This window comes from Panthera onca, chromosome A2 (assembly GCF_046562875.1).
Source record: "Panthera onca isolate mPanOnc1 chromosome A2, mPanOnc1 haplotype 2, whole genome shotgun sequence".
NCBI lineage: Eukaryota > Metazoa > Chordata > Mammalia > Carnivora > Felidae > Panthera > Panthera onca.
This window is the reverse complement of record NC_138340.1, coordinates 166,689,669-166,701,284: the sequence shown is the minus strand read 5'-3', so window position 1 is coordinate 166,701,284 and position 11,616 is coordinate 166,689,669. Positions and strand designations below refer to the sequence as shown.

The following is an 11,616-nucleotide window of genomic DNA, read 5'->3' as shown; positions in this document are numbered from 1 at the left end:
CCTTGAGTGGCTCAGTTGGTTGAGCGTCCGACTCGATTTCAGCTCAGGTCAAGATCGCAGGGTTGTGACATCGAGGTCCACGTCGGGCTCCATGCTAGGCGTGGAGCCTGCTTGAGAGCCTCTCTCTCTTGCTCTCTCTCTCTCCCGCTGCCCCCCTCCCCGATCACGCACTTTCGCTAAAATCAAAAATGTACAAAAGTATATTTTTTAAAAAAAGACTGTATTGCGGAAATGACGGAAGTAATGGAGAAAGAAGCGAGCCAGGTCGGCCAGTGGGGAGGCCTGAGCCTCCACAGACGGCAGCCTGGGTGGGGAGCGGGGTGCTACCGTCTCACCTCCGCTTCCCGCAGGGACGTGGGGGCTCAGGCCAGGTTCCCGGAGGACAGAGGAGGGCCACCTCTGGGTCACCCCAGAGCCCGAGGCCATCGGGCGGCAAGGGCGAAAGGCAGCCGTGTTCCCGGCCTGCGGACCCTCCAGCTGGGCAAGCAGGCCGAGGGGCCTCCTCGGGAGCGGCGGGGGTCCCCGAGCCGGCTGCTGGCCCAGGAGCCCGGCACCATCGGGGACTCGCGGGAGGAGGGTGCGGGCCCAGCGCAGCCCCTCCCGCGGCACCACCTCCCGAGCTCAGGTGGGGTTTCTCTGTGCAGTCCCCCGGGCCGGCCTCTCATCCCCTGACTGCACCCCCGCTGCATCGCCCCCCCAGTTCCCCTCCCCAGCGCCCCCTGCACCAACGCTGGTCCCCCACTGCCGACCCCCCTGTCCCGCCCACCTGCTGACCCCGGTTCCATCACTCCTTCGGCCCACAGCCGCCCCCGGGCCCCCAACTCCAGGCCCGCTGGCACTCCCCACGCACCCTGAATTCCAGACATCGGTGACACCCCGCCCGCGGCCCCTCACCCCGGCACAAACACCCTCCCCGGGCGACCAAGTGTGGAGCCGGAAACTTTCTCGGGAGGAGCGCCCTTTTGCCCGGCGTCTCCCGGGTCCGGGGAGCCCACCGCCCACCCGCGCCTACTAGAGGTTTCCATGCAGGGCTCCCGCCCCTCACAGCAAACGCCAGCTTTCAGACAAAGAACAACGGACCCACGGGATACGGATTAAAATGGAAGAAAAAATGGTTTTTGCCTCCTCAGATCCTGATTTGGGCTTAAAAACTCCAGGAAGTCAGATCTGAGAAATTAATCAAACATGTGGACCTGTGCTGTCCCTTCCTCCCGTTTCCCGCAAGTTTGCCTCTTCGCTTACCTTTCCTTTTCACCCAGAACCAAACTCGGGCCTCCTCCCACGCATCCCTCCCATCCGGGAGAACGGTGATAAAGTCCGTCCCTAGGTGTCTTCAGAGGTAACACTTTTGTCAGCGAGGCCTGGCTGGTGCTCGGGCAGGAGCCAAGGCCCTTCCGCCGCCCTCCCTCCCTCCCCAACCCCCGTCCCCCGTCGCCCACCTGCCCCCGCACCTGCCTGTGGGGACACCGCGTCCATCCGTTCCGTGCCTGGCCTTCGTCACTGGAACTCGAGTAGGTCCCACGCGGAGGGGAAACGAGAGAAAGGACCTGGACCTGAAGTCCCGCAGCAGGTGGTCCCGGCTGGAGAGGGACGGTCCGGTCCCTCTAAGAGGGACACAGGCCGTTTTCTTGTGTCCCAGGAAGGGCACGAAGACCTCGGCCAACTTGAGGGGCTGACAGAGCCGGCACGGTGTCACGGGTCACCAGTACCATTTTGCTCCTTCATCACAAGGTAAGCCCCCTCCCCAGAGACCAGAAAGGTGGGTCTCAACAGGCGAGGAGTGGTGCCAGTGCCACCCGCCAGAATCCCACGAGACTCTAGTGCAGGGCCCCCGCCAGGGAGAGCCTGGCCTGTCCCAGCCCAGCCAGGGGTGGGGGCGGGGTTGGAGGGGGTGGGGGAGGTGTTCCTTCTCCAAACCGGCGGGGTGGGGGGATATTTTACAAGTACCCCGTTTTCAGACCAGGAATTCGGAGCAATTCGTAGCAATTCGTAGCAACATGGAAAACTCGGATGACGCATTCGATGGAAAACGGATGCCCAACAATGTGCATTGGGGGACCCCAAACCAGAGTGTCACAGGCATCATCCTGGGGGTGACCGGTAACCTCCACCCTGGGTGTTAATGATTAGCATCGGAGCACCAATGTTGAAGAGATGTAAAAATCATTCATAATGGTTTAAAAAATGTAAAAAGGGGGGGGGGGGGTGGCTCGGTTGGTCGGGCATCCAACTCTGGCTCATGAGGGTCATGACCTCACGGTTTGTGGGTTTGAGCCCCACGTCGGTCGGGCTCCGTGCTGACAGCTCGGAGCCTGGAGCCCGCTTCGGATTCTGTGTGTTTGTGTGTGTGTGTGTGTGTGTGTGTGTGTGTGTGTGTGTGTGTGTCTCTCTCTCTGCCCCTCCCCTGCTTGTGCTCCATCTCGGTCTCTCAAAAAATAAACGTTAAAATTTTTTTTGAAAAACGTAAAAAGAAAATACCCCCCCCTTCCAAACTTCCAATAGAGCCAAACAAGCTGTTTGTTTTTGTCGAGTCTGTTCCGACTCCTGCGGACCACAGAGTGTGGGTGAGGACAAGCCGGACCCTCGGACCCTCCCGTGGGTCCGCTGGCAAGATCCTGTTTCCCAGCCGATGCCTGCAGCAGAGGGGGCGCTGGGGACACCCCCACTCCTCGGGGGAAACACCAGCCCGGACTCCCGCGGGAGGGCCGAAGGCTGGCCGTCCGCACGGCGGGGACGCGGGACGGACCAGGCGCGGGCGGCGAGGCAAAGGAGACACCGGAGCACCAAAGCAGAGGCCGCGAGGCAGTTTATTAACACATCTTTCCAATTACAACACAGTTCGAGACACGCCTCCGTACGGAGTCACACAAATGATACACACAATACATTTTTCCAACCATGTCACCAGTGTTCCTCACACAGATTCCTGATAAAGCGTCACAGTGATCAGCGCACAGCGAGACGGGGCAAAGCGAGGCGACGTCCTTCCCCACAAGGGCAAGTGCAGTGTTGGGCAGAACACGTGAGGCAGGCCAACCCACAGGGAAGCAACTCGGTCGCGAGCCGGTCTCTCAACTCCCAACGCACTCCCGACAGACACAGCGTCAGGCTCCACCCGGGAGCTGGCGCGGGCCAGCTCGGCAGCGCGTGCGCATTACGGTTAGGAAGGATCACAGCGGGAGCAGTGACACGGGGTCAAACGGGCCGCCGCTTCCAGTGGAAAAATGGGCGCGCTACAACTAACACTGACTCATGCACAAGAGGTCCTGTAAAAGCAGGGGTGAAAACAAAGGGGTGGTTAATCGCACGCTCCCCGCGGGCGGCAGGACGCCGGCATCGCGGGGCGCCACAGGCTCCCGCAAGGTCACACTGCAAAGTAACAGAATCCGGACGTTATTCTCTCCAGCAGAGACCTGCAGGAACAAAGCGGGAGGGAAAACCTGTCAAAGCAAAGGGGGTGACGCAGTCGAACGCCAACGCCGTGCAAAAATGTTCACGGCCGCCTCGCACCCCCACCCCCAAGGAGGAATTCTAAACGTTAAGAGCAGACAGAGGAGTAAGAATAGAGCACCGTCAGCAAAGGACAGGTCCGTGGCCAAAGGCAGGTGGGTAGGAGGAGGGTGAGGACATCCAGAGAGGAGGAAGGCGGAGAAAGTGATTTTCCAGAATGGGGAAGAAGCTCCCTGTGGTGGCTGCTAGAGGGGTTTGGGCGAGGAAGGTGCAAGAGAACAGGAAAGGGGGGGGGTGGGCAGGCAGGAGGCCGCTGCTCTGGAGCCCCCGGGGAGGGGGTGGGGGGCGGCAACGCCACAAAAGGACGGAGACGCCCCACACAGGGAACCCGCTCGGAATGCAAAGGCTGCGGGCTGGGCTGCTGTCGAACCTGAAAATTAAAGGGTGGCATTAAAGGCGAAGACGGAGAGTTAGAATCCTCACAGAGGAAAAGCACTCCTGGCCCCCATGCCTGCGAAAAGCAAAGACGAATTACAAAAAAACCAAATGGTCCACTAGCTCTTCGGCTGAGGGTGTGAGTGCGCTGTGTGTGTTGTTAGAAACCCCTAAATCGTATGGTCTAAGACAACGCTGCAGAGTGTATAAAATGTAAACAGGCCTTTAAAAATCAGCTTCCACTACGTGTGCCCTTAAGATAAAAAGTAGTTGAAAAGAAAGCATGCTGCAAGAATGTCAAGGTCTACTCTCTAGAGTATATAAAACCACTAAATACAGAATATATTAAAAAATAGAGTACCTGTCCAGTCTGTGCAACGTACTCAGAGTTTAAAGGTACGTTGTTTCTTTTTAAAGGGCCTGTATTTTTCTAGGTACGTTTTAAAATCAGTAAAATAAAACACAGCAAAACACCAACACGGTCTTTTTACATTTTAGTTGGTCAGAAATAAAAGGGAAAAAAGTCCTCACTGAAGACGCCTGCTCTACCTGCCTGTCCTGACGAGAAGCCTTCCTACCAAAACCCGGCACAGGGGAGAGAGAGTTAAGAGTTTTAAAAACATTCTCTAGAAAAGGCAGGTTACAGCGTGTAAAACCAATGATCCTTCCCAACCATACGCTACCAGAAGAAGGTATACCTGGGATCCAATATGAATCAGCGAGTTCTGCTTTGGTTCTAGGACACAAAACCACGGGCGCTTTAAATGATGAAGATTAAATAGGTTGCAAAAAAACCTTACACAATAATCCTTAGGATTTAGCAGTAAATCAAGGCTAACCGCCTTTGGAGAGTTCATATTTACCAATGTCCAAAATAACACTCCATTCACAAGTTTTAAAAATAGGTGAAAAGGTTAATTGAAATGCTCATTAAATACAGTAAAATACCTACACTTTCCCCTAAGCGATCTCAGCTCCTGTGGCTTCCTTCACGGGGGGGACAGGGCTGTCTGCCCACCCGGCAGCGATCATCCGCCCCACCCGTCAGGGATTCCCTTTTAGAATAAAGTCTCTTAAAAATTGGTAAAGAACCAAGGCTACCTTTCACAAGCCCCCCCACCCCCAACACCAAATAAACAGACAAGGGTGGGGGGGCACTCAACCTGACTACAGGGAAATAAAATCAGGTCTAACAGTGAATATGTGAAGCCAGAACAATCCTACAAGCAGGAAGGGAGGGGAAATTAAAAATGACTCTGAGCAGGCCAGTATGACAGCAAAGGAGCCCAGAGCCATCTGCTGAGGGCAGCACCGGCCCGACTGGGGATGCATTTCTTGACAGGCGGACACGCGGGCTCTCTAGGGAACCGAGCGGGGGGCGCGCCGGGCATTGGGCACCAGACCTCCACCAGAACCCAACCGCCCGCAACAGGGTCCCTGTCAGTCCAGTGGTCTAGAAGCGCGTGGAGCTTACCTTCAATTAAATAACAAAGAAATTAAAAACAAAGACAGCAAAAAAAGAAAAAAAGAAAAAAAAAGAAAAGAACAAAACAAAAAACCACAACAAGCCGAAAGAAAATTTAAGAAAACAAGAACGGAAGTGACAGGTTCTGCAAACAACCCCTCTGAGCCAGGCCCTGCCTCGGGGCATCTCTGTACCTCCGAGGGCCGCTCCTGAGGAAGGGCTCAAGGCCCTCCCGCGGAAAGGTGACCTCCCTGTTGGGCGGGTGCCCTCCTGTCCCCCAGCGAGAGCCATCCACGAGAGCCATCCACGAGCCCACCCTCCCGCATGCTTCTCGGCTCGACCAGCTGACTCCTCTGAAAAGAGTCAGTGTGTGAGAAGTTCATTATACTTTGTACAACTCCTTCATTCTGCAAGATTCTCTTCCCGGTCCCAGGCCCCCTGCTCCCCTCTCCCCTCCACCCGAGACACCTCTCCCAATCTCCTCCAGCAACAGTCTTCCGTTTACAAATTAAGCAAAAACGCTCTTTGAAAAAAGCCCCCTGGGCGCAGGATCCAAGCTCTGTCACAACTTAGCAATGCTACAGAACCGGGCGTCAACAACGGTTTATCCAGGGTTGTTACAAATCAAGAGAAGAACGACTCAAATAAAAAGTAGTTATGATGAAGCCCCTCCCCCCCCCCCCCCCCCGGCCACCCTGCCCGCTCCCCACTGGGAAGGGCACAGACACCTACGTAGGACGCTGCCTGTCCAGAAAGAGGGGGGACCCTCAACATTTGTTCTGGTAAAAAGAGACAGGATTTCTCCCTTAGAATTATCAGTATAAGGACTTAACAAAAGTGGCCAGACCAACGGTAATGCAAGGTTATGCTCAGATAAGCGGCTAAGTGATCTTATGTTACAGCACAAAATCAAAACAAGACAATGTAAAAGGAAAAGGTACCTTGGGTCCACATAGTCACCTACTGTATTTACCTTACGCGATACAGCGGTATTTACTGACTTTAAGCTTCCTGGATTTGGAAACAAATAATACACAGGTCAGGATACATGTAGTGACTTAACTACCATCTTTATAAAAATCGGATATACACACAGACACATCAACAATTATGGAACGGTATCCATTTAACTTTGGAAAGACAACACAAAAGAACTAACAAATAGCTAAGACTGTTGCTGAATTGAAAGCGTTTCCAATTAACATTTTAATTTTAAAAGGTCCATATTTACATAGTACGTTAAATGCTTCTGCATGTCATTTTAAATGCATGATAAATAAAGAACAAAGATAATGGTTGCAACAGATCTTCCAAAAGGGTTCGGCTTATGGTGGTCTGATTTCACTGCGAAAAGCGCACCGAGAATGGAAATAACGTTACTTTCTAATTCTGCTTCTTTCCCTTCCGCAGCTCCCTTGAAGGAAACCAAGCCTCTGCTCCGGGCCGGCCGGCACTCACTGCGGCCACTGCCAACGGCCGGGCGCACGGGGCCATTCTAACCAGGGCTTTACGAAGGCCCAGCTCCCCGCGGCCAAAGGCTTTCAAGAACACCACATCAAGAGAAGGCTCATGTGTGTAGACAGTTAACAGACACACATGTCCCATGGCGCCCGAATCGTCCTCGGACAAGGCCAAAAGCAGACCTTAATGTCACCACCAGGTCTTGAACAGCGGTGCCCACGCAGGACTGATGACTTCTCATCACTAACTAGGGAAAAAGCTCTTTGTTATGTGCCTACTTTCCAGAGACAATACGGCACACTCAGACTATTTCAGAAAATGGTAAAAAATTTTTAAGCTCGTGTTATTGCATCAGTTGGTTCTTGGTGATAAAAAGCAAGTCCGTCAACTGAAAGCCTTCCCACTGCCCGGCACCGGCAAGGGGTCTGGAGGTGTCGTAACTAGCAGGCTGTCAAGCTCGTTGCTTCAACGCAGCTCTCTGTGGACTGAGCCAAATAAACTACGCTTTTAAACACACGAACACATCCGTCTCTCCCTGTGACAACAGCGGACAGGACGTGAGTGTCGACCGAGGGTAGGGACGGGGCACGGACTGTGCGGACCCTCCCCTGGAGCACCACGGCAGGCCTGGCGCAGCTGAGTCAGGGGCTTTCTGGAACAAGGCGGCCAGGCGCCTCAGCTGGGGGGTGCACCCCGGGAGTGCCCGTTCGCTTCCTGGCACCTACACCTTCTGAAAAGCAGCCGCCGACACCCACCTTCATCCTCCAGGCCTCCTCCTATCGCGGGATGCCACTTAGAACCCTCGCCACAGAAAGCCTCACGGGGTCTGAACACTCCCCTCTAGTTCGGGCAACTGAAGTTGCAAAAAATATAAAATTTCACCTGTGTAAACACGACACAGGCTCACGCGGCCTGGGTCCCAGCCCCCACGCGAAGGCTCAGAGGAGGGAGGGTGCCTGGCGGCGGGGGCTCCGGGGCTTCGAGCTGGTCCCCGCGGGGCTGACCGGTGGCATCTGGAGGCGGCAGGCTCCTATTTCCTCTAATTCTATGACTAAACCTGCCGTGAAATCTCAGGTATAAAACACAGCTAAAAAGTCTGAGTATGCCTTAGTATCTGTCACTTGCTCAAACAGTTCAGGTCCACGTTAGTATAAACCCCAAACGGTGAAACTCGTTCTTGAGCAGAAATACAATAAGGCACTTTTTTAAAGACTTGACCGGAATGAACTGTACTAAACGTTGCTTTACGGGAAGGAAGAGTCTCACCTAAACGAGCCTACCCAGAACTCCTCAAGCAGGTTCGGGGCCACATGAACACATTTCAATTTCACTTTGGGCTGCACGGTCTGGGGAGGACAGCCATCCCTCACACCACACCCCACGAGGGGCAACTCGCCAGCACATACTGCTCAAGGGCAGCACAGCCCTACTCAAAAGGCCTTCAAAAAAAAAAAAAAAAAAAAAAAAAAAAAAAAAGTTAATCAGAGCAATGATAACCAAGTTCCCGAAGAATGTTGTATGTCACAGAGCCAGGGACACGAATATGCTGCTTCGGGCCACATTTACAAAGAGGAACAAACCACACGGGGCCGGGCCGAGTCCCCCTGCCTCTGCCTCACGGGGTAGATGTGCAACACGACCCACCTGGCGGGGCTCCGGAAGGGCTGCGAGGTGACGGCGCCACAGGCGCCCTCTCTAGGCCCAGGGAGACACGGCGGGGCCTGCCAGGACCGCTGCCTTACTGGGGAAGAGTGCACAGAGGGGTGGGGAGTCCCCTCCGCGACTAGGAACACGCAGCTGGTGCTTCTGGAGTATTTACAAGAAGCAGAATCCGCCACACAATGGGCATCACTCCCAACCGCCCTCACGTCCTGCTTTCCAGGACACGCGGCTGCCCGTCACCATCGCCCAAATTTTAATCTACGTGCTTCCAAGAGCCTCGTGAGGGCTTTCTGAGAGGACAGCGCGGTTCCGCTCGGCTGGGAAGACCCTTGTCTAGCCTGCACTGAAGATGGGTGCAACCATTATCAAGTGTTCTTTGCTGTGGAAACTACTCAATTTGTGGCGCTAACGTCCCTTCCTGAACCTAAGTCACTGTGATCGGTCACACAGCACGATCACGAAGAACAAGGGCTACATGCATCGTAAGCACTTTGAAAACAAAAGAAACCGGAAAGTGTAGTTCTCTGTGGTGACAACAGAACGGGGAGCGTGTAACACCGGAGCCCAGGCCGCCACGTCCCCAAGTCCGGCTCTGCTGGAGTCCACGCCGGGCCGGCCGCTCTCCGGACAACAGTTACGCAAGACTGTGCGCGGAGAGGCCGTGCTCGTGGGGGTGTGCGCCGCGGCTTCCCTGAAGAAATCCCACAGCGAGTGTTCCGTGTCGGGTCGGCGGCTCCTGCTAGAGATCACTCAACAATCAGGGCCACGTTTATGTGGGACAAATCTATCATGTGCCTGCGGAGAGGGAAAGAAACAGTCAACGCCGACCGAGCGCCACAGATGAGCGGTCAGGTCGCCAAGGTATGGGAAAACTAGGATAGTAGGTCCCGACAGATGACAACTCCATAAAAATGCAGACACAGATCAACGCAAAACCTGGGAGCCAATGCCCCACACTGCACGAGGGGAAGGGCACGCTGTCTGCGCTCGGCACGCATTACTGGCGCGTTTCTACCACGGCAGGTGGGCGCACACACGTGTGAAACCACGGCTGCTTTGCTGGAGAGCAAACCACAGCGGGGAGGCTCTCCCGCCCGCTCCCACCGTCACCCCGACCACAGAATATCCAGGCTACCTGTGGAATTTCTGCTGAAATGCTAACGCATGAGCCGGTTCCTTGAACTTAGCTATGGCTTTCCGTTGCTGGGGAAGCATCTGTAAACTCTAGAGGGAAGAAAACAGAGAAATATTAAAAAAAAATTTTTTTTTTTAATTTTAGAGAGTGAGGGGGGGGAGAGGGGCAGAGGGAGAAAGAATCTTGAGCAGACTCCACGCTCGGCACAAAGCCAGAGGCGGGACCCGATCCCACAGCCCTGAGATCATGACCTGAACCCAAATCAAGAGTTAGATGCTCAACCCACTGAGCCACCCAGGCGCCCTGAGAAACACTTTAATTTCATGTTGTATATGTTTAAAACAAAACCCAGCATATTTATACATCAGCTTTAATATAAAATACGAGTCCAGGCTGACACTTGGATCACTAAAGGAAACTATCCCCCTAGCAATTTTTCCTCCCTGATCCAGAGAATCTGTCCCCAAAAGCCATTCCCCTGAGTGTACCCCCCCGCCACCCCCCAGTCTGGTGTCAGGATCTGGCATCATCCGGCCACATGAGTCACTCAATCTTCTCCCTCAACCCTCCCCGTGAGGCCCAATGACACACACTTCTGGAGAGTCACCCCCCGTTTGCACACCTTCCTGCCACACAATTTTCTATGAGACCCTCACTGATTTTTTTTTTTTAAAGCAGTATTACATCACACAGGAGGAAACTGCTGTTTTGCAGGGGGACCCCACAATTACCACTGGGGTAAACCAAGGAGGCTTTCACACCTCCAGCTACCCACAGCAAGGGACAGCTTCGCCAGTGGCGGCCGTCAGCACAGTCTGATCACATTCTGTACTTAGACACTCGATTACTAAGTGACATCTTCAATGAAACCTTCGGAGCCAAGGCAACCATTCCAGAGGCCGCTACTCTTTGCGCTGAAAACCACACCCTTTCGTGAAGAAGACAGACAGAAAGGATCCATCGAGTGAAGAGAGAATCTTACACGTCTGAAAGGAAGGTGCTGGACGGAGGGGACTCACACGTGGGTCCCCAGCTTGCCCTGAGGCCTTGGGGTTTAGGATCTGAGGATCCGGGAGGCCCAGGTCAGAGGAGGAGACCTGTGTGGTCTCTCAGCCGGTCCCACTCTCAAGGGCCCGATCGTTCTCAAGCCTGCGGTGCCGCACGCAGTCCTGCACGCCGTCCGGGCGCTCTGCCGAGAGCGAGGCGCGTAGCGGCCAAGGCGGGACCCCGCTCACAGCAGGACTCGACGCGGGGGCCGCCACCCACCGTGTCTAGATGCTGTCTAGCGAAGTAGGACAGCCGGAAAACACAGCTGATGGAGGCACGGGACCCTGAAAAGTGGCGGCATATGTGGCTGTTTAATTGTAAAGCATTTATCAAAGGTCCACGGTGGGAACACAAAAATACTCAAAAAGGTATACCGTACGCGAAGTGAAAAGTCTCCGTTTTAATACCCACACGACATCTATCGGTCAACACAACTAGGGGAGCTCTATGGAACACCCACTTTCCCAAAAGTCACCTTTCAGTGTTTACAAAGAAATGGACGGTCTCAAGTCTCCAAATGACAGGGTGGGAAGGTGAGCACGCGGACCACGCGGCCGAGGAGCAGCAAGCGGGTGGTGGGGACCCCCAACCCAGCAGGAGCACAGGCAGCAAGCTCAGGACAACACGAGACTGCTCTCATCTGGGGTATAAAAGCAGAAGCAGCGTTTTCTAGAGGGTTCCACCTAGGGTTAAGAGCACCGGCAAAACGCCGTAGTTGGTCTGGGACGAACGCAGGTGACTTCTCTTCCCTGGAGACGCGCTCGGCACTGTGGCCCCTCTGGCCCGGGGGACTCCCTACAAGTGCTGCACAGAGACCCACTTTCTCTTCCGAGCGGCCAGCCTCCTCCACCCGCTCGCGCCTGTTCTGTGCCGCACCCTGCAATGGGTTCCAAAGCATCCGCTCAGAGCACAGGCAGCCCCGGGCACCTGCAGGGGGCCCGCTGCCAGGCCCCGCTCTCTG

General features: G+C 54.8%; 1 protein-coding gene across 8 annotated transcripts in view; it reads right to left on the bottom strand.

Moving 5' to 3' along the window:
- Nucleotides 1-2,788: 2,788 nt before the first annotated feature.
- The window catches only part of RBM33 (RNA binding motif protein 33), a 139,275-nt gene continuing 130,447 nt past the window's right edge, over nt 2,789-11,616 (bottom strand). For all 8 annotated transcript variants that reach the window (XM_078437075.1, XM_078437083.1, XM_078437094.1 and 5 more), the window contains 2 exons: nt 9,609-9,697; nt 2,789-9,268 (listed from right to left, as the gene is read on the bottom strand). In XM_078437075.1, the coding sequence (XP_078293201.1) occupies nt 9,220-9,268; nt 9,609-9,697 (138 nt within the window). In that variant the 3' untranslated portion in view covers nt 2,789-9,219. The remainder of the gene's footprint in view (nt 9,269-9,608; nt 9,698-11,616) is intronic.